Here is a 24,240-nt window from a genome sequence, read left to right on the forward strand (position 1 = left end):
TTAAATATAAAATTTATAAAAATGTTGCTACTAATTATGTTAATACATAAAAGCTGTAAAATAAAGAATAAAATAATTTAATCATAGTTATTATTTACATACTGTTTATAACCCTTTAAGCTTACAAAGTGTTTTTTATATATCCCGCTTATAAAATATAGTTGGTAACGCTGGTTTTAGTATCGGGTAAAAACGGGTAATTGAACCTAGTGGAGAGGGTAATTCTGATTTACCCCATCGGCAACACTGGTTGTACATGTGCATGTGCAATTGTAAACATACAACGGTGATAGGAGTTAATTTCTATGATTAATATTACCAGTTTTCATTAATTGATTATGCTTTTTGTAAAGTTCCTTATAGTTAATAGTAATGTTTAATGCCTCAAATAAATAGTTGCTTAATATTAGATAATCTGATAATTTTTAAGAGTGACTGGTATAAAAAGTAAAGAAAAACGAACTAAAGAAATGAAGCTTTATTGCAGATGCTTAAATGTTTGTATTGAAATTTTTGGAGAAATTAAAGGTGATAGTTCTACTAATTACCCAGGAGAATGGTTGTATGAAGTAAGTGGTTTTTCTTTATGATTTTAAAATAAAATTAATTTTGTTGCTAAGTTGTAAAAGAACATTTATTAATTTTTCCAAAATTATGTATTTAGATTTCTATTTTGTTTTTGGCTATAATTTTTTTTTTTTAATCCATTTTTGATTTAATAGATCATTTAGACAAAGAAATAGAAGCATATTATAAAATTTTAGTGTTGTTCTATTTTAGAAATTTAGTTGAGAATTGTTTTTTTGTTTTTTTTTTCTTGACAATACAACTTAACATTCCTCAGACACATTACGGCAGTTTTTGAATTTTGATGACTTCGCTGAAAGATTCGTCTGCATTACTAGCTTATGTTTGCAGTATTTCCTCTAATTATGTTTCTAGTATTTTTTGTTGATTATAGGAGGAATGAAATTGTAGTTTTTTAAATCAAGGCAGTTATGTATTTTTATTAATTTTTAGTCCGAAAATCTCGAGCTCAGTACTGAGGGGTTTTTAAATCATTTTCTTCTTACACTTACTCCCAGTAAAATAACAGAAAAATTGTTTAAATAGAAGTGAAATGTAGAAGGAAAATGTTATTTTTTAATAACAATAACTTATAAATTACAAGTGTTTACACTAGAACATTTTTCTGAGAAAATATCTCAGAACCAAAACATTCGTAGAAACTTCAAACTTGGTATTCTATGTATCTTTATCATTAAAAATTAGATTAAGGTTCAGGCCGAAAAGTTGAAATTACGATTTAATTAAGCCATTTTCTTTAAAATTGTACACCATTTACCACCATTTATCGATAATAATTGAAAACTTTTCCTGGATTGAAGTTGATTTAGTCGAGGAACTGCTAGTGATAACAAAACTGATATCAGTTCCTTCCTACAGTACCTTTTCAGAAAAATTTACCACTTCGCCGCGTGCATAAAAATTACATTTTAGAATTGCAAGTTTGAGGAAATTCAGCTGACCAGAAATGCGGTTTTAAAAAATAGGTTTATACAATTTTAAGATCGACATTCATCTAATAAAAATGATACTTATGTAAATTATATATGTTTCTATCTTCTTTTTGGAGCATTTTTTCAGGTGAAGTTGTTTTTGGATTCTGGTGAACATTACTTTGATTTCAAATGTAGTGGTGGTATGTTCAGCCTACAGACAGCAGGTGTCGCAACCTGAAGTCTGTAGGCCAGAATATTTGTTGAAGTGTTGATAAAGAACCAAGCTTCCATTACTAATCTGCACACGTTTTATAAATTAATAAGTGAAGTTGTTGTTTAAATAATAGTAGCAATAAAAATAATAAATCATTTAAAATAAAGTTACTAAAAAATTCGTGTTGAATCCCAGTTCCTTGGATAAATTTTGATCAACCACCGTCAGCGAATTTAAATTTGTTAGTTGTCTTAAAAATTGAAGTGAAGCGCATATCAAGCCGTTCGACTGACAAATCTTTGTGAAAAGTTGCGTTTTCATTTTGTGTTATTTATTTGTTTAAATCTACCAACAAATCCAAAGTCAAAATAGTTGAAAAAATATAAATCAAGTCACAAACAGTACAGGGGACAAACTGTACAAACGCAAGTGATTACAGCATAAAAGTGGGTGGTTTTTTTTTTTTTTTTTTTTTTTTTTTTAATAGAAATGCCAATCTTCTTATCGGATGCAAACGTGCCCAGTTGTTCGCTCACTGAATTGTTCCACCTTTTACAGCACTTGTCCACCTCTTTTCTGTTCGCTGAATGTGCTAGAGATATGAGGAATTTTAAACATTGCGACGAATTTGAGTCAGACTGGCGGAACATGGAATATCATGTCGGCTCTATCAACCTCGTCGTTTAGAAGCTTGAAAAGAAAATGCAGATCATACCTCAGACGTATATCCTCAAGAGAATTCGAATTCACTTCTTCGTCATTGCACTGCTTGAACATTTGAGGAAGCGGGCAAATATTTATTTTACAGTTTTTCTAACCGCTTTATTTCGCCTGCTGTTTCAGAGTTTTGGAATTCTTGATATTCCTGCAACGCCTAAACATAAACCCCATAGATTTAGCTACCTTCTTATTCACATCATCAGTGTGCTCTTATTGGACTCGCTGGTCCATGAGTACTCCAAGGTTCCTCAACTCTTATTAACAAGAGAATCTCTTACAGGAAAGAGGCTAAATATGGGCTTTTCTTTCTAGTGAAAGTAATTGCCGCGCTTTCTTAATTTGCAGGACCAAGCAGTGCTTTTTCGACCAATCAATCAGGTAATTCAGATCTTTTTTGTAACGTCTGAGGGTCCTCTAACGACATTATTCCCAAAAAGTTTGCAATATTCAATAATTACATTGTAAGGATTGCAAGTTAGATCCTCAAGGAACTCCCGAAAAACATCTATCTCTACTGAAGAAATAACTCCTTTCCATTTGACGAAGTGTGTACTTCCCTGCATATAGATAAAATAAAGTGAGTAGCGGATAGTGAATCCCCAACCGAGCAAGTTTCTTGAGCAGCTAGCCACAGGAGACAACAGTAAAGAACTTTCGAAATGAAAGGTGTCCACTCTTCACATCCCACCAGAATGTATTTAGTGAAGCAAAAATCAGTTGCTTGATCGGATGGGAATCCGTGTTGTTTTCCAGAGAAAATTAATTTTACGGAGACAGATGTAAGAAAACGTGATTTCTAAAAGCTTGCTGAAACAGTTCCGAGGTTTGGCGGAAATTGTGGGATATGTGTAATACATACAGATACAGACTAATTTCTGCAATCTACTTTCACATCTATTTACATCTGTTTTAAAATTTAATTTTGAAAATAAGTCCCGAAGACGGCACTTCCACTTTTCTTTTCCTTCATGTTTTTTTAGTCTTGATAGGATTTAGTTGCACTGCAAAATAACAATCGGTTATTGGAAGTCAGCAGTTTAGCTGTTCTAACGGATCATCATTTTCATTTGGCGGTCCAACATACTCTGCGAATTATGAACCCTATTATGAACTTTTCAGAAGCGAAAAATAGCTATAAAATGAAAAGCTGGCTTTGTGCAAATTTGAATTTTTGATTTTTAATTTGAAATTTTAGGAGGAGGGACGGCATAGTTCGAAAATGAGAATTTTATAATTGGCGAGGTTATTCAAAAGCGGAAATGATCGCCCATCGTCAAACTTTGGTATATATCTTGGTGAAATGTTAGATAATTTTGTTTTAAATTACGATTAAAAAAAAAATTCAAAGAAAACAAATTGAACAAGCAAACTAGAGTGCGGAACAAAAGCTTGAATTGTATTCCGTGTTCGTTTGGTGCAAACGGTATTCCTTTTGTGGTTTCTAGAATGGTTTCGCTGCGCCTATTCATGCGAACATTTTTCTGTTCCCACCACTCTAAATAATCTCCTTAAAACCACTCTCAAAATATGTCAAAAATAAAAGCTGTTTATTCATATCAATTAATTTTCCAGTTTTGTTAAGTTTATTCGAAAATGCGCCAACGTTATCATCAAACATGGTATTATTATTTCTCAGTCTTAGTTCCACAACTTTTATTTGAAACATTTTCCTGGTGAAGTTTCATTAGGGGCAATCTAGAAGAGAGGATTGGTTGAACTTTCAACTTAAGCGTTATTTCAGATAATGTATAGACTGATAGCCGGGTATAAATGAAATCTTGAAATGCTTCAATAACATGTTGCAGTCGGCTGCTTTTCAGTGTAAATTCTAAGTTTAAAGAAATGCAATTACTTAAACTGAAGTAAGAGGAAGTCGAATGAGTGTTCTGATCAGTTACGTTGTTTCTCTTCGACCGTTTTCAGCCTTATCCTCGTCCTTGCTTCCAATTACGGATAGTTGATTCTACAGTCCAGGCAAGTTTCATTGGGTTGAAGCGCTATTATGTCAGCAAAACTGGCCGAACCAACCTTATTCACTACATGATGCGTATGTGTGGACAGGCTTAAAGTCCTAGGAAACTCAGTCATTATACAAGGGTCGTTTGAAAAGTCCGTGCAAAAATAAAAACTACTTAATTTTTTGGGGTAAACCTTTTTTATTTTTCAACATAGTCTCCTTTTAGGCTTATACGATACACTTCGTCCAACGCTGCTCTAGTTTGTTGATCCCTTCCGAATAATAGGATTTGTCCAAGTCTGAAAAATAGCCATTCGTTTCTGCAATCACCTCCTCGTTTGAATAAAATCTTTTTCCCGCCAGCCATATCTTCATATTGGGGAACAAATAGTAGTCCGAGGGAGCCAAGTCTGGAGAATAGGGGGGATGTGAAACGAGTTGGAACCCTATTTCCATTAATTTTGCGACCACAACTGCTGAAGTGTGAGCTGGTGCGTTGTCGTGATGGAAAAGGACTTTTTTGTGGGCCAATCGTGGGCGTTTTTCTTGCAGCTCGGTTTTCAAACGGTCCAATAACGATGAATAATATGCACCTGTAATAGTTTTACCCTTTTCCAGATAGTCGATGAGGATTATTCCTTGCGAATCCCAAAAGACAGTCGCCATAATCTTTCCGGCCGAAGGAACGGTCTTCGCCTTTTTTGGCGCAGATTCCCCCTTGGTAACCCATTGTTTAGATTGTTCTTTGGTCTCAGGAGTGTAGTGATGTATCCATGTTTCATCCACAGTGACGAAACGACGCTTAAAGTCCTGCGGATTCTTCTGGAACAGCTGCAAACCGTCCTTGCAACACTCCACACGATTTCGTTTTTGGTCAAGCGTGAGCAATCGCGGCACCCATCTTGCGGATAGCTTTGTCATGTCCAAATGTTGATGCAAAATATTATGTACCCGTTCATTCGAGATACCCACAGCACTAGCAATCTCACGCACCTTCACTCTTCTGTCATCCATCACCATATCATGGATTTTATCAATGATTCCTGGAGTAGTAACCTCAACAGGGCGTCCAGAACGATCAGCGTCACTTGTGCCCATATGGCCACTCCGAAAATTTTGAAACCACTTATAAACTGTTCTAATCGAAGGTGCAGAGTCACCATAATGTTTATCAAGCTTCTCTTTAGTCTCCTGAGGCGTTTTGCCTTTCATAAAGTAGTGTTTAATCAACACACGAAATTCTTTTTCGTCCATTTTTTGAAAATCACTCGACTTCCTCGATTCAAACGAATGCCAAACACAAAGAAATAGACCGATCTGGCTGAAACTTGGTGTGTGTTCTTCCAAGAGATGCTACTAACTAAACATAACCTCGATACGCGCCAGTGGTGCTATCTCTCTGACTTTGCACGGACTTTTCAAACGACCCTCGTATTTGGTTTGAGTACCTCCTTGGGTCCTGATAGTAACTTTTCCTGATAGAAACGAAGAATTTCCCTTGACCGGAAGTATTGTTACACAGTGGTTTTCACTTTATTGAAATCAAAATCTCCCATCTAGAAGTTCCAATGTTACATTTGTTTAGAATGTTTTTTATTTTATTTTAATTTTTTGATACTTTCTCCAAACGCTGCCAACAATTTTCGTAAACTTTCAAACAACGCGAGTGAATATTTGATATGTGAAGAAAAATTGATTCTTTGAAAGGCGGAAAATGAATTACAGTTTTTTCCTACCCTCTTGCCTGGCTGGCATAAGAGGTGTAGTGCTGTAGTTCTTCAAATACAATCAATCTCTAAACTCTAAAACCACAAATAGTAGGAAGTTCAAATTTGATAGTTCGTCAATAGTTATGTTTCAAGATTGGTCACAGTGTAAAGGAAGTCGTGTGAGTGTTCACTTCAGATTATACATATAGTATTGTTTGGAATTACTTCATAAGTACTGTTAGTGAGAACCAAAATGGCGCTAATATTCCGCGTTTGACGCTCGAACTAGTTTTCTTAGTTGGAAATGTAGTTAATCCGCAGTGTTGGATTCTGGCCGTGGTAATAGGTAAGTCTTTTAAATCCCTATCGGCTTCGGACTTTCATTCTTCATCAGAAGTTGATTAATCAGTGTAGTATTGAGAGTTTGACTTCAACTGTGTTTCCGTCTCACCATACTACTCTTGCAACTGGTCGCAGGGTAAAGCCAACTCAGGTGAAGACCAATAGCTTTGAAATTGATCTGCGACTTTACAGTTTGGTCAAACAAAAGCCTTGTAATACAAGAAATACACTTATGTTTATTCGCTTACTGCTCGAAATACTGTGATTACGTTCTGTTGATACTTCTATTAATTAACCATTGATGCTGACCCTTTGACATTTGCTTTTTTTAAATGAATTATATTCACTTTTCTTTAGAAGTAATAGAAATATAACCATACAGTTTTTACTTTCTCCATATTTGTAAATGATTTAGCTCATAAAATGAGGATCTCGAACCATGAGTGGTAATAATCAGAGGATGTCAGCTCTAGGCTGTACGCTGGATGTGGCGAAATCTCAGAATTCAAATCTGTGACTGTAAAATTTTATGTGTCTTCTGAGTGTTGCATTGCTTTGTTGAGGAAGTACTCTTTTCCACTGTACCATTAGTACTTGTAAATGAATAATTGGAATTATAAGAGAAAGTGTTTGCTCCAAATTTTGTTATTTGTAGTTGAGGTTCTCAACAATCTTATTTACTTTTATTTTATTTAGAATGTGTTTTTAATTTTTTTTTGTGCTTGCTTTAAAGGATGCTGCGGAAGTGGAAGTGATAAAAATTACATCAAGGTTAGCGAATTTATTAAAGGAGAAACTTAGCGGCCAGTGGAGAGTTTACACATGCATGAATTGTGGTTTATTTGTATACGCTTCAAGAAAAGAATCAAATTATCCTTTAGTTGTGAATAAAAACCTTGTGGTAAGTTTTATTTCTTGTTTATTGTAATGCTGCTTATTTCGAATGAACACAGTTAATGTTTATTCAATGCAGACATTATCACATTAACTTAGAACGTTAAAGAGTCATTCTATCAATAAAGTTGAGAAAAGCGCCTTTATATAATAGAACTTACTTAACTGTGCATGATATAGAGAATTATATAAATAGAAAATAACTATAACTTCAAATAAAATTCTCCTTATAGACTTTTTGTTTCATTTTATAAGCTAAAGACCTTCAGAATCAAGCAAGTAATGTTCCTATTGAAATAAGTAACATTTTTAAAAGATGGAACAGTAACAGTATCTATTTATCGAGTTTTGAAATATTTATGGGGCTTACAAATTATGGCATTCAGGTGTTGTACTATGTATTAAATCCATTAATTCGTTGTATATAGGCATTTTGATTGGTCTCGTTTTTCGTACAGTGGTTACAATTATCAACGTTTTCCTCATTGGTAATCTCTTTTACTTGCTTGGTTGTGTTAAGATATTGTGGCCGCAGTGCATTGTTTTTTTTTTAATTCATATTGGATTTTTCCGAGATTGAATATTACGGTTGCGAGACGCGAGACATTAATTTCTTGAGTTTTAACTAACTGCGTTTTATAAATAAGTTATTCTAAAAGAAATTATACAACTACTGGTACATTAATTCTAATCGTACGTTGCAATCGCTAATACAGAGGTGCTTTGTAGGTGCATCAATGCTAAAATTATATTCAAATTATATATTTAATGGAATCAAACAACACTAATTTGGTAATAAAACAAAGCTGTGATCTCTTAAAGTTTTATTGTATGCTATTCTCCATATCCATATGAAACTCTCATACTCTGAAATAAGTTACTTTCGCAATAAACATTTTTATTATTTCATTAACCAGCAAATTTTCGTTTTACAAAATCTTAGAGAATTTAAATTTCTTAGTTACAATTTGCTTCAAAATGAAAAGATAACGTCGGAATCTAGGAAAATACGAGGGTCGTTTGAAAAGTCCGTGCAAAGTCAGAGAGATAGCACCACTGGCGCGTATCGAGGTTATGTTTAGTTAGTAGCATCTCTTGGAAGAACACACACCAAGTTTCAGCCAGATCGGTCTATTTCTTTGTGTTTGGCATTCGTTTGAATCGAGGAAGTCGAGTGATTTTCAAAAAATGGACGAAAAAGAATTTCGTGTGTTGATTAAACACTACTTTATGAAAGGCAAAACGCCTCAGGTGACTAAAGAGAAGCTTGATAAACATTATGGTGACTCTGCACCTTCGATTAGAACAGTTTATAAGTGGTTTCAAAATTTTCGGAGTGGCCATATGGGCACAAGTGACGCTGATCGTTCTGGACGCCCTGTTGAGGTTACTACTCCAGGAATCATTGATAAAATCCATGATATGGTGATGGATGACAGAAGAGTGAAGGTGCGTGAGATTGCTAGTGCTGTGGGTATCTCGAATGAACGGGTACATAATATTTTGCATCAACATTTGGACATGACAAAGCTATCCGCAAGATGGGTGCCGCGATTGCTCACGCTTGACCAAAAACGAAATCGTGTGGAGTGTTGCAAGGACGGTTTGCAGCTGTTCCAGAAGAATCCGCAGGACTTTAAGCGTCGTTTCGTCACTGTGGATGAAACATGGATACATCACTACACTCCTGAGACCAAAGAACAATCTAAACAATGGGTTACCAAGAGGGAATCTGCGCCAAAAAAGGCGAAGACCGTTCCTTCGGCCGGAAAGATTATGGCGACTGTCTTTTGGGATTCGCAAGGAATAATCCTCATCGACTATCTGGAAAAGGGTAAAACTATTACAGGTGCATATTATTCATCGTTATTGGACCGTTTGAAAACCGAGCTGCAAGAAAAACGCCCACGATTGGCCCACAAAAAAGTCCTTTTCCATCACGACAACGCACCAGCTCACACTTCAGCAGTTGTGGTCGCAAAATTAATGGAAATAGGGTTCCAACTCGTTTCACATCCCCCCTATTCTCCAGACTTGGCTCCCTCGGACTACTATTTGTTCCCCAATATGAAGATATGGCTGGCGGGAAAAAGATTTTATTCAAACGAGGAGGTGATTGCAGAAACGAATGGCTATTTTTCAGACTTGGACAAATCCTATTATTCGGAAGGGATCAACAAACTAGAGCAGCGTTGGACGAAGTGTATCGTATAAGCCTAAAAGGAGACTATGTTGAAAAATAAAAAAGGTTTACCCCAAAAAATTAAGTAGTTTTTATTTTTGCACGGACTTTTCAAACGACCCTCGTACATAGCTCGCTTGATTTTTTTGGGATAATGGACTTGGCAACTTTCAAAATAAATGTCTCACTCTTATATGTATGTATTACATTTTTCCGGAAAAATTCGTTTCAGAAGAGATCAAGCTCTCTTTCAGTAAAATGTACGGCTCTAGTAAAAATGGGTTTCCAAAATTACGAATGGAAAGGTAATCTGTTGCCATGAAAATGCTTCTTTTTGAATAGATTTATCTGCTAGTTAACTTGTGATTACACCACGCGTGTATTTTATTCGAAAAATAATTATTTTAACCGATTTATGAGTAGTTTTAACGCCTCACTTTTTTGAAGTGTCGGTTTTATTTTATTGAATTAATTTAAATCCTGAAGCTAGCATATATCTAGTAAACATTGGAAATTTCTTATTAATTTAGAATATCCATAATTTCTGTAAGAGTATGTTTTACACATCACATTTTGTGTTTTTTAATTAAAACTGTCAGCTAAGACAGTTGTATTAGCGTAGATCGTCAAAAACCGCACGAAAATGCGTAACATTGAACAACACCCAGCTAAGACAGTTTTCTTTTATTTTTCTATAAAATATTGAAATTCCTAACTTAAAAATGTAGGGCATATCCTCGATAATAACTGCCATTTTTATTGCGACAACGCGGATTTAATAGATTTCGAAAACAAAGTTGCATTTTGAGATTTGAAAGTTGCATTTTTTTCAGAAAGCATTATTATTATTATTATTATTATTATTATTATTATTATTATTATTACCATTGTAATCGCAGTATAATTTTTATTACCTTTCTTAAAAAGAAATACTGAAATCGCAGTTTAATTATTGACATAAAATTGCTATTTATCTATAACATTGTTGTCAAATGTATGTATGCGTGGGCGTCTAGAACTACAATAAAATGCAATAAAAATATTTTACCTCCTGTTCCCGTCGTAAATCAGTCTAATTATTCTAGATATCCTAATATTTATTTAACATTAGATATATAAATTTGTTCCACAGAAGGAACAAAACGACAAGTCAAAACAAAACGTACAAAAATCTCCATATCAAAAACTTAAGTTTAAAAAGTTAAGTATAAGGGTTGTTAAAACTACAATAGGAACACAAATCTTTAAGTACCCAACATTTCATTCATACTTCACCTCGAAAGTTCAGCCACTTAGAAATGTACGTTAAAGCCTTTTGTGTTGAAATAAAATTTTGTAACAATCGATGTGTCAAACTAATTTTACTGCTCTAAATTTTCAATAATATTGTTTAGAATTTATTGCATGTCATGTTATGCTGGCCATTTTCATCTAGAAAATATTAGTTCAGTTAACAGTAGCTTTCCGTTTAACTTAGATTGATTGTAATAGGAGGAGGTATTAAACTATTAATGCACAGGTTTTTTAAAAAATGCATTTTACAACATATATGAACGATATTTTTTATATATCAGATTTGACTGCAAGTTTATTCCAGCACTAGGAAGTAAAAATCGTCGGTTTAAGTTCGTTCTTCGATTAAATTAATTGTTACTTGGACAACAGACGGTCATTAAGGCTCTAGCAAGGGTGCAGAGACTGGCCTGCCTGTTAATTTCGGGAGCCTTTAGAAGTGCCCCTACTGCCTCGCTGGAGGTACTGCTAGGACTACCTCCGCTACAGTATGTTTTCAGGGAGAGGTAAGGGCCAGTATGTACAGACTTGCGAGAAATGGGCAATGGAGGTGCATTATTTCTTCCATTGGCCATACGAGTATAACAGATAAGGTCGACCCTGGGCCGGTTATCGGCATGTCTGGGTTCAACATCTGTTCTGGACACAGTTTCCATGCTCCATTTCAGATGTTCCTCACATATAAATTTTAAACGGTATTAATGAAAATTAAATGCAGTAAAATTAATTAAAAAATATCATTTGATATAAAATTCGAATAAAAAACTGCAATCTTTATCGTGCTAAGTGGCTGAAATTACGATCTTAATATCTATTATCACTAAAATATTGCTAATTATACAAGTTATAGAGCTAACTTTTCTCTACACTTCTGTTAAGAATACAATAAAATCGGAACAATACGAATAGAGCTATAGACGTTTGAAATTTGAATGATTTACAGAACCTTCTAAATTTGACATTCTATATCTAATTAACTATTATATTAGGGAAGGGATTAGCTATGAGGTTAGCATACTGGACTCCCACGCGGAGGTCCCGGGTTCGAATCCAGCTGCTGACCCTTAGATTTTCTCTTCCTAGGAGCTTCTTACAGCTCACTGTATGGTGATGGACAATGTTGTCTGTAACGAGAGAACACTGTCCGGAGGCCGGCAGTGCACTGAAAAAAGCTCCGGGCGCCAATAACCTTAGATGTTGATGCGCCTTAAATCATTAAAAAAAAAAAAAAAAAAAATTAACTATTATCACTAAAACATTGCTAATTGTACCAGTTATAGAGCTAACTTTTCTCTACAATTCTGTTAAGAATTCATTAAAATGTGAACACGAAGAGAAATAGAGAGGTCTGAAATATGAACGATTTACTAAACCTTCAAAATTTAACCTTCTAAATCGCAATAACTATTGTTAAAACCTTGTTATTTTTACCAGATATAGAGCAAACTTTTCCCTACAATTCAGTAAAGAATTCATTAAATTCTGAACAATACGAATAGAGCTAAAGACGTTTGAAATTTCAATGATTTACAAAGCTTTACAATAAAACCTTTTATATCTCATTAACTTTTATCATTAAAACCTTGCTATTTATACCAGATATAGAAGAAGCTTTTCTCTACAATTCAGTAAAGAATTCATTAAAATCGAAACAAGACGAAGAGAAATATAGAGGTCGGAAATATGACAATTTACAAAACCTCCATAATTTTACCTTCTGTATTTCAATAACTATTATTACTACGATATTGCGATTTATATCAGTGATAGAGCTAAATTTTCTCTATAATCGGCAAAGATTTCATTAAAATCGGAACAATACGAACGGATATATAGAGGTTTGAAATTTGAACGATTAGAAAACCTCCAAAAGTTTACCACCTTCTATGCCTAATTATTTATTATAACTAGAAGATTGCAAATTATACTTCTTATAAAACATGATTTTCTTTGCGATTCGGTAAAGAATACATTGAAATCTGAAGAAAGCGTAAGAGATACATTGGTTTGAGATTTGAAAACCTTCTAAATTTAACCTCCTATATCTCATTATCAACTATCACTAAAACAATGAAGTTTGTGATAGTTATTGATCTAACTTTTGTCTACAATTCAGTGAAGAATTTTTTGAAATTTGAACAATACAAAATGAGATATAAAAATTTAAAATTTGTAGGAATTTAAAATCTACCAAACTTTAACTTTGTATATCTAGAATTGCCTATTATATCTAGAACATTTTCAATTAATGTCTTTTTTAGAGAGAGCTAACTTTTCTTGTTCGGTGAAGAATTCATTGAAATGTGAGGTATAAGAAAATTTGTTTTTCAGAGTGATGCTGGAGAGATTTCAAATTTAACTCTTAGCGAAAACTATTCACCTGCGTTTAAAATAGTTTTGAGGCAAGATGACTCCATCACTGAAGATAGTAAGTCTATTCTTAATACTCCTATGCATATTACTTAACTTTAGATTTAAAAGTTCAGAATTTTTAAAATTGACACTTTCCACTAAAATCTGTATTAATTAGTGACCTTCGCGGTACTTACTACAATGTTCTTCTTTCATGAAATATTTACCTAACGTTTAATCGTTGTTTTGATATAAATATAGGTTGCAGATTTTTTTGTTCAAATAAGAAGATTTACTTTTATGATAACATTGGTTGTTGAGAGTAGTAGAGGATCTGAGACGTCATGAATCCTCATAAAGTAACTTAATTATTTCTCTTAACTCTGTGTACATTGAACCTAAATATTACCACCGCAAATATTCTTTCTCCTTTTTTTTTCTTCTTCTCTTTTCCTTCTCCTTTTTGCAAAGTTTAGGTATTTTTTTTCGGAATATTTCGAATCTATTATCCACACTTTTTGACCCACTTTGTGTGGGATCACTGAGTACGCTATATGTATTATGTTGTAGCTTTCCTTTGCTTGTTTATTTTGATTGTTTTTTTCTTGACAATTTGGAGAGTTCTGATAGGTAGAATTCTGCCATGAATTCTTCTGCCATCTACAATCCTGCCAATTCATTTGAGACTCTGCTTTAAGTCCTCTGAAATTTTTCTTGGTAACAATACAATTTTGAGCCATTTATGGTGTTATGATGTTCTCTTGAGGAACTGTTATATTTAAGGTTTTCTCTAAAAAGCCCCTTTCTTGCTATTTAGATAAGTAGCATTAAAAGTATTACTGGAATTCTAAATTTAAACAAAAAATCTGTTACCTTGTAGTACGATTATATTTTAGTAGGATTTTGGGGGATGGACTTCTGGAAACTCTGTATGGTTGATTTGTATTTGTTATTAAGATGTGTTGCACTACAGGGCAACATGGATCTGCGCCCTCTTTCTACGAGAGAACAATCTTACTATCTACACTTGTGTTATGCGCCGCGGTAACGAAGGTTATAGGCGATTTAAGTAAAATACGTTAGTCATTCGCCTCCTTTACACTATAGCTAATCAGTAAATTGTCGCAAAATTAGGCAATATTAAAATGATTACATTAAGAAAATGTCGTGTGACTGTTGTGATCACCTAAAGTAGCCCTCGCAACTATTTAGATAGCTGGGGTGCATGGTACATACATAATTTGATTTAATTTGATTTTTTTTTTGCTAGGCGTTAAACCGAGCGGTTAAAGGCAGGCGAGGCCTGCAAAGCTATGATGTATTGTGGAACTAGGTTTGATTACCGGCCTACCCGGCCATAGATTTTATTGAATGAATAATATGAGAACTTATTGTAAAGTATGTTTGCTAGTCTCCTTCATTATGACACCTATTTTGGTAGTTGAACCTGATCCCGTGTGAAAAACTGGCATTATTTTACTTTTTATTTTATCTATAAAATTTACAAACTTATTATTTATTCTCTTTTCCTTGTTTATTAAAAGTACAATAAAGAACGACTTCCATGTCGATTATACGATTGTTTTTTAAAAAATGAATAAGTATCTAAAATAAGCCTATTAAATCATTAAGTGACCATGACCACAGGTTATTTAATCGTATTTCGAAGGTCGTATTTAAAATAATCTGTATCTTACGTGACAAATATTACAGGTTAAAAACGGAATATATCAATAAACAATTTTTGTAAGTTCCATCCCAGAAACTTCTAAGATATGTTTTTAATGAAATAAATGTGTTTCTTAAAAAACTTGAGTAAAACTTTTTTTAACTACATCCACATAACAAAATGTAGTTAGTTTAAAAGCTCCTGGTTAATATTAATGATTGGATCTATGATTTCATTGTACGGCGATCAAAATTTAAAACCTTTTACTTGCCCGTTCATTTTGAAAATCGCATCGCGTAGATCTTTTCAAAAGCTGTGCATCGTAAACGTTTTTACTAAAGGTAAGAGGATTGGTTGATAATAAGCCTTTGGTAAACACAGTTGGCAAACGGTACGAACTACGATTGAAGATTATAGGACACACTTTTTTTTACATTCTAGTAATTCTCCTGCAACCATATTTTACAGGATTTCAAAGAACCCAGTACTAATGCATTGTCAAATTAAATTTTTTTATTATGTTATCAGTTTTGTATGCTCAGCCCCTTGCTATGGTGGTAACTTGAAAGCAATACATTCATTATTACATTTAAAAATTGAATAATATTAATATGGAATAATATTGAATTTTTCTTGTCTTTTTAAACAGTGTATGAACATAGATTGCACGAGATTGCTGCTAACTGGTTAAGAGAAGAAGCCCAACGTACCGAGGAACGAATAAAAAATTATACCGATCAACAGTACGCAGAATTAGAAAACCATAGGCTTCGAGCCCTTAAAGACGATTTAATTATTAATAGGTAAATTTATATAAATTATAAATAATTTATTATTTCTTATATGTTATTTATTTTCTTTATAAAAGGTAATTCTTGGTTCGTATCTTGTATGCGATTCTAATCTTGAAAACATAATAGGTAGAAAAGTATCTTCCAAAAATTGTTTGTTTGGACTTTCTATTTTGACTAATGATTTCAAATCCTAAAACAGTTTTTATGTGCTTCGAATATGCATAGATGTACACCGATATCATTCGCCTGTTTTTGTTTTTTTAAAAATTTTGTTATACCTTATTTCAATTAAAATTAAGGATTTCAATACTCAATATTTCCAATTATAAGGGATGTTGTTAATGTTAACGATTTTGCCCACAAAGCAGCAATGCTTGTGTAAAAAATGTGTATTAATATGAGATAACAAAACCTGGTGTGAACAACTTATTAATTAAATAATTTACTTAACGGACAAGTGCACTACATATTTTTGGAAATTATAGTTATAAGTTTCAAGCAATGATTTATGATTAGGACTACATTTCAAGTAGTGCCCTTCCTCACCCCCTTTAACATTTGTAATCGACAAACCGAACTTTTAGACTTTCTAGAGCTCCCTGCAAAAATAGTTAAAAAAAAAAAAAAAAAAAATAGGTTTATAGCTGCGTAATTGGTATCTCAATTTTGAGAAAAACGGTTGGAACCGTTCCCCAGAACTTTTAACAATCTAATCATTAAGTTAGCGAAGTGTTAACTGATATTTTTAAAACTTTATTGTTCTTTCTGTGCTTTAAATCTTGAGAGATTACACATTAAAACTGTCCGGTAGGTTTTTGCAACAACCCAGATCTAATAGATTTCGAGAAAAAAGTTGCCAAAAATGAGTAATTTATACGATATTAAGATAGATTGTACAAAGTGACACTTCACAATTTATCTTTAGATAAACCTTTACTCATATACTCAGTACACTAAGTTGTAAAAAATATAGTTTGATCTTTTTTGGATACAACCGCTCTGAACAGTTGCATTTCCAATTGGCGGATTATACTGGGGCTGGAATTATACCGGAAGTTCCAACCAAGTCAACCTTTCTGCGATCTTTTGATTTGGGGGTATACTATCAATGCTTATTCGCTCGAAAAACAAGCAGTGTTCATCACATCAAAACAATTTTTTTTCAAAGGGCAATAAAATTTGCATTTCTGGTGAAACCTGCAGAAAGTAAATATTGTTTACTTATTTGAAATCTTCAGACAAAATGAAGAGAAACAATTTTTGAAGAACATTTCTGTTGTCACGATAAGGGATTAAGGCATTCAAGTAGCGACCCTCTAAATTGGAACCACGAGTCAATGATTATATTATATACAGGAGGTGCGTTCCACTTGACGACAGCGGTCGTTGTGGTCGTGGCGAAAACGTCACTAATGACGTCATTATTTTCGCTCACGCGAAGCTCACTACGCCCCACCTTAATAGCTGGGTCGAAGTGGGCGATCAGAAATTTGGCGCAATTTTTAAAAGCAAAGTTGGCGACCGAAAAAATTATATCATGTAAGTGAAAGTATTACCTCATATAAATAATTGAATGTGTTTCTCGAAAGTCTAAAAATAATAATAAAATGAAAAATTACTTCTCCCTTTACATACTAAATCACTGAATTACGACCAATTTACACTTTAATAGATAATAATACGTGGCTTAAGTTTTCGCTTTTCACTATTGCGATTTTGAAATATTGCGTTCCACTTTTCATCGGAACTAGATAAAGAACTTTCTAAAGCATTATTACGTTGCATTATAAATATCCTACTGTTGCCACAAAATACATTTTAATTTTTTTTAAACGTACATTTTATAAATACTTCACGAAAATGTAATATAAAAATTGAATTATATATATATTTTATATAAGTCAACTTTACCAATAATTAATAACGTTTATTAAAACTGCATATAAACGGGGTTAAAATTAAAAAACAACCTCTTCAAGCTTCTGACTTATTTTCGAGGTCGCCATTTGTAATGTTTACATGAATGGTTAAAACGCCCATAGATCATTCCACTGGGGTTTTCGATTGTAACACTCGCAAGTAACACTCATAACTTAGGGAAGCGGAAATTTGGAAAAACCAATAAAATAAACTATGCTTTTTTTTTGGTTTAGTTTTCAAATTTTCTACCCCCGATGCTGTATCTTCATTTTTGGCGGAGTTACGGCCAAAAAACTGATCGAGGTTTCATAAGGACCACTGGTTTTGACAATGACTATGAAAACTGCATAAAAAAAAATTTGTAAAAAATGACGTTGACCCCCTTTCGATATCCGTAATATTTGTCGAGATATTTAAGACCAAAGTTACAATTTTATCTATTCCTGATCAGTTTTCAATATTAATTTTCCACCAGAAATACACGTTTCAGAAGGTTCTCTGACTGCAAAAAATGTTATTTGTGACGCAAAGAACAAAAATAATAATAATTGAATATTTTAAAAAATGTAGTGTAATGGTTGTGGGTGAATCAGGATAAATTTGTATTAACATTAAATAAAAGTGACATCACATCATGTTAATGTACGCCGTGTGCAAGACTTCTTGACCTATGATTACGGTAAGAATATCTCGTCAGGAAGAGGCGGGAGTTGATTTAGTGGTCAAGAGCGTGGCTTTGTAAGTGGAAGATCCTCAGTTCGAATACCGCGAATGATTACATTTTATTAAAAAAAGCATTTGTGGTGTATTAAGTATTGTAAAGTTTTTCCCAAAATAAAAAAACTTTACTTTCACAACTAATGCCTGCCACTAGTTATTAAATATGTGGGTTTGATTAAATAATAAAACTCGCTAAAGTTTGTAAGTAATAACCTGATTTATTCACACATTAACATTAACTAACATTAACATTTACTAGCAACTAACGCTATTCATTACAGTCACCATTTACAACAGTCACAACAGTTTACTGTTACTTACTCACTTCGTAACGCCACAAAACTGTTCCCCGACTGACCACTGGTCCGCACTGCACCGAATTGCACTAGTCTCAGCTGCACTAAAACAGCTCTACTCATCAACTGACTAATTTCCCAACTAGCTACCACTGAAGCACTCCACAACACTGACTCTCTCTAACTATGTCTCAACACTGACTCTCCAAGACTAACTCCAAAACTAACTGATTAACAACTCGTTAAGAACTCCTTAAAACTTGATTAAAAACTTGATTGAAACTGCTTAAAAACTCTTAAAACTCAATTGAAAACTCGATTAACACTGACTAGAAACTCAATTGAAAACTCAATTGAAACTCGTTTGAAACTAACTTCTCCAGCTGTGTCTGCCTCCTTTTAACTGGGTGCCTCCCTCCAACTGGGACTGCCCTCCTCCAACTCTCTGAGCATAAGTTTCCACGCCCTCCTGACGTTCATTGGCTGGAGAAAACATACTGCCACCACCTCAGTTGGGGCCGCCCTCCTCCTACTCTCTGTCGCGCTCCTACCTGTCAATCACTGGCTGGGAAACACATATGCCACCACCCCAACTGAGGCCTTTCTCTTAGCTGGCTTTTACACAGGTCACTAACTCTTTGAACAATCTAGCCCTTTCCTTTCTAGTTCAATAAAGACCGGCCCTTTTGTCTACACAGTGGTGGCCTGTTACCGGCTTTTGTCGCTTAACCCCTAGAACAATCTAGGCCTTTCTTTTCTGCCACAAGTAGATACCGCCCCTTTTGTTTATGCAGTGGCGGCCTGTTACTGACTTTGGTCGTTCAACCTCTAGAACAATCTAGGCCTTTCTTCTCCGCCCAGGTCAACTTCGTTACAGTATTATGAATGACTACATACGTGGGATACTACCGGACAGTTATTATATAGGGTGAACCAGTAAGTATTGTCCATAGGCCTACTGTGTGTAGTACATCTAAAGTGGAGTTCAATGACGTATTGGCCAACTTCATATTTTCCACCGTTCTTGAGTGACGTCACTTTAAATTTTTTTCCAAAATCTTTACTTTTTTCCAATAAAAATGTTATTACTCAGGAAGTTTTATTCCGAATTCTATTCTGATAACACGGTTAGAAAGACAGATAAATTTTCTAAAAATTGATACCATTTTGAAGCATAAGTTATTCTCCAAACAGCCTCAATCTTCCTCCGAATGCTGGAAAAATAAAAGTAATCGACATTTTTAAGTATATATATATATATATATATATATATATATATATATGGTGACCAGAGTTATATGCTCCACCCACTTTTTTTTTTAAAACGGTGGGAAATTTCGAAAAAATAAAAAACACGTATTTAATCATTTTTAGTCTAGTTTATTTTTAGTGCCTGACCTTTTTTTTAAACCCCTCGAGATACAGCATCCAACTTTTTTTTTTAAATGGAACGTTATATTTTTTGTTGCATATTTTTTATAGTATTTGAGCTCCTAAAAAAACAATAAAAAAAATTTTGAAATCAGTTAGGTTTTTCAAAAGTTATGGTAAATATGAAGTTGGCCAATACGTCATTTAACTCCACTTTAGATGTACTACACACAGTAGGCCTATGGACACAGTAGCTATGGTAATTTAAAATATGAAAAACAAATTTCAGTTTACTGTCAAAATTACGTTATTTTTTTTAAAGAATCTGTTCAAACTGGGCACAATCAACGTATAGGCAAGTCAAAACTCTGGACTCCCACGCTTTGCTTGTAGCAGCACTTATGGTGGCGAAGTCAAGATCTAGGCAGGCTAGAGTTATTCGACGTTTCAGATCATCGACTGAAGCCAAGGGATAAAAGTTACTGAACACTTTATTTTTTAGATATCCCCACAAAAAATAGTCCATTGGGGTTAAGTCCGGAGATCGAGGTGGCCATTGGATCGGACAATGAGTTCCTATGCTCTTTTCATGGAAATTTCTGTCCAGGTAACCTCGAACAACTCTCGCATTATGTGTCGGGCAACCATCTTGTTGAATATACATATCTATCCGACGTTGTAGAGGAACATCTTCAAGCAGAACTGGCAAAATGTCTCTTAAAAAAAGTTAGATACCTTGCACCAGTTAAGTTCTCTCTGTAGAAGTATGGGCCGATTAGTTGATTTCCTAAAACTCCATACCAAATGTTTGTAGAAAAAACAACCTGAACGTCGAATAACTCTAGCCTGCCTAGATCTTGACTTCGCCACCATAAGTGCTGCTACAAGCAAAGCGTGGGAGTCCAGAGTTTTGACTTGCCTATACGTTGATTGTGCCCAGTTTGAACAGATTCTTTAAAACAAATAACGTAATTTTGACAGTAAACTGAAATTTGTTTTTCATATTTTAAATTACCATAACTTTTGAAAAACCTAACCGATTTCAAAAAATTTATTTTGTTTTTTTTAGGAGCTCAAATACTATAAAAATATGAAAAAAAAAAAAAATAACGTTCCATTTGAAAAAACAAAGTTGGATGCTGTATCTCAAGACACAGAGGTTTAAAAAAATGGGTCAATCACTAAAAATAAACTAGACTAAAAATGATTAAATACGTGTTTTTTATTTTTTCGAAATTTCCCGCCGTTTAAAAAAAAAGTGGGTGGAGCATATAACTCTGGTCACCCTGTATATTGAAGTTCTCATCACTTGTTTTTCCCCCTAACCTTACTACGTTATATCTCATTTCTTGATCGATATTTTTAAATTTCAATAAAGTAACATACGAATGCCGTGGTTTTGTCAGCCCGCACTTTTCCGTTATATCGGATATAGTAAGTACTGACTTAAGTCTTTTTCTGATGAAACAATATATCTAGAAACGAAGGTAGTAGGGGAAAAAAAAGTAATTTATTAATAGGTACTCTTTCATTGGTGCATGCAAGAGTTTAAAATACCTCAGAAAGTTAGTGACGGAAAAGAATGATAAGGAAGTCGAAATAAATGCGGTAATACTCACCACTACTAGCTTAGTGTTTTGGGAAAAAGTTAAATGAAAAGAAAGTGAGAGTGGAAGTTGGCGAATTCGAAATATCGAATGAGAATCTGAATTTTCAGTTTACCCAGCTAACTTTAAGTCTTTAAGAATTAAAAAGGCTTAGGGTACAGGATACAAAAAGCCTAAAATTTTTAAATGGCTACAAGAATGAAGTCTGGCCAGAAAGAAGAAAAATAAGAAAAGACCGATAAATAAGATGCTGGTTGGGTTGGACAATAACGATGATCGATAAAAGTTGGGAAATTTAAAAAAAAAAAAGTAGTACTCATTTTTTTCAGGCGGGCTTTACGGCCAACTACTGATCAGGTGTCCTGAACGGATGTATATTCTAACTCTTGTATAATATTAACCTAAACAAATTCGTTGCCAAGATTCAGAATTTTAAAAACAAAAAGATTCCAGGAGAAGTACTATTTTTCTGAATATTTTGCGAAGTGATAATGACACTCTTATTTTCTTTCAACTTTGTATGCACATTAAATAACAGTTCTATAACATTTATTGAAACACTTTTCAAGATAATTCATTTTAGAGTGGTTTTAAAGGAAAAGGTTTCTCTTATGTTAGGATCTCGTTAAATACCGTTTCATTTACTGTCGGTCCTAAAATCTGTTTTAGTAATAAGAAGGAAATGTTTAGACGAAATTCCGAATTCTAAGAAGTAGGTTGACCCTATGATGTACTTTACTGAATGATTTTTTGTCAGTTTTCTGCCATTTTATCGCAAACGACCGCTAAGATTTTCGCTAATGAGCATATGGAACACTACATACGGGTAGATCCACCAATTTTTTTTCATTACATACTGATTTGACAAAAGTTACAGTTACAATAAGCCAAACAGGATTTTGCTAATTACTGTAAAAGAGAGCCATGTGAATCTTTCACACCAGATTTTTATCTTAGATGCAAGCCTAATTCATTCATAAAAATATGCAGGAAGTTCTTTAAATAATTTGAAATTAATCATTCGTTTGGGACCTCGAGTGAGTTTATTGTTACTACTTGTAATGCGACATTTACTTTGCTTCGATAGAGTAAAGGGTTATAACATCTCTAAAAATTTTAAAATATAATATTGTAGATTGTGATAGACATACGGAAACATTCTTGCAGCCAGCTCTGGATACGTCACTGATATCGTTAAGTCATGATTCTGCCTGCTACTGAAGTCCTTGATGAGACCTCTCCTTGTAATAATAACACGAGAAAAAACAAACCTGCATCCATTCCAGTCTTAACTTCGGTGAAGTTATTAAATATTCTTTTTCAAAGAAAACGGCCTTAGACGGAAACAAACGGTAACCAGATGGTGCGAAATTTGGACAATTGAGTGGATATAAAAGAAGTAAAATTTCATAAGTCTTCAAATATTTTCTTTAGACTGTCGGAAAATGTTTGTCCGAGCGTAAACTTGCTGGAACAAAATGTGATTTGCGATTGACCAAACCTGAGTAACGCAGGGCCATTAAAGATAACGCAGGGCTTTAAAGATCGAAAATGTCCATCATGAAAAGTTAAAAAGATCATGAAATTTATTGCGGTTGACCGCAGCTTAACTATTCACCTCCTATCTAGTTTTCTGAATCCATTTCTTATCACAAGTCTCTGTTCTTTTTATGGAAGCCCATGGCAGTTAGATTTTTTAAAAGGAGTTGAAGATCCATATTCATACCACGAGTATGTCTCTTTTCTTTTACTTTACCTTTGTTTGAAGGCGGCGGCTAACTGATGGCGCTTAGATTTGGGTTGCTATTCCTTCTAGGGCATAAATTAAATTGAAAAAATAAAAGTAAAAGTAATTAAATTGATTGTGAATTTGTCTTGTCTGCCAGCTCTTCGCAAAATATCTGGTTCTTGACGCTCACTTACTATTTTCCAATGAAATAGAGAAAGTGTTTACATTTTCGAAGTATTTTAAAATAAAGTAGCAATGTTTGTACAATTAATTACACATTATTTTAAGAGGAATTCTACCAATATTTGGCTCTTTGAAAATTGTTCTCTGTCTTTATTACGGTTTCATTTTCTCTTTACGGCCTTTTTTTTTATTTTATTTTGACTGGCACTAGTTTTAAAAGATTAGTTTTAATTCTTTTCAAAGATTAATTAATTTTCTGAATCATTGTATAAAATTGTTACAGCCCTGAATATTTAAATAAATACACCCTATACGTCGAATTTGAAAAAACTGCTTGAAATAACCTTGAAAAACAATAAAATTGAAATCTACTGGGGTCGCTGAATCATCAATTTTAAAATTATCAAAAGCTTCTTCTCTGTTTCGTTAATCCTTAGCACCAGAGAATGCGTTTTAACCTTGACTAAGCAGCCGCTACGTCTACTTTCAAAAACACAATTATTTGCAAGAGTGGCTGGCAGGACGATGTGCAGAAATGCCTGAATGATTTCTAACATTACCATAAGCAGAAATTCTTAGTGCATCCTGAGTTAAAAATGGCAGATGTTCCATTGTTTAATTTTGTAAAACTTTTTTAGTTTTAAGATAAACAAATTTTTTTTTGAAGTCCAATTCAGGAAAGGATGCACTACATTGCTTCCATTAAAGCCACGCCACTGATATCCTGTAAGACGTAGTCAATCTAAAAGTATGTGCATCTTATTGCTCTAAATATTTGAATGAGAT

General features: G+C 33.7%; 1 protein-coding gene across 3 annotated transcripts in view; it reads left to right on the plus strand.

The window, feature by feature from the left end:
- Positions 1-233: 233 nt before the first annotated feature.
- The window catches only part of PRAS40 (Proline-rich Akt substrate 40 kDa), a 33,313-nt gene continuing 9,306 nt past the window's right edge, over positions 234-24,240 (plus strand). For 2 of the 3 annotated variants that reach the window (XM_074134566.1, XM_074134564.1), the window contains exons 1-4: positions 234-569; positions 7,178-7,345; positions 13,145-13,241; positions 15,484-15,637. In XM_074134566.1, the coding sequence (XP_073990667.1) occupies positions 471-569; positions 7,178-7,345; positions 13,145-13,241; positions 15,484-15,637 (518 nt within the window). In that variant the 5' untranslated portion in view covers positions 234-470. The remainder of the gene's footprint in view (positions 570-7,177; positions 7,346-13,144; positions 13,242-15,483; positions 15,638-24,240) is intronic. The other variant, XM_074134563.1, reaches the window with a different exon arrangement.

This window comes from Rhodnius prolixus, unplaced genomic scaffold (assembly GCF_049639745.1).
Source record: "Rhodnius prolixus isolate KJV_2025 unplaced genomic scaffold, Rpr scaffold_16, whole genome shotgun sequence".
Classification (NCBI taxonomy): Eukaryota; Metazoa; Arthropoda; class Insecta; order Hemiptera; family Reduviidae; genus Rhodnius; species Rhodnius prolixus.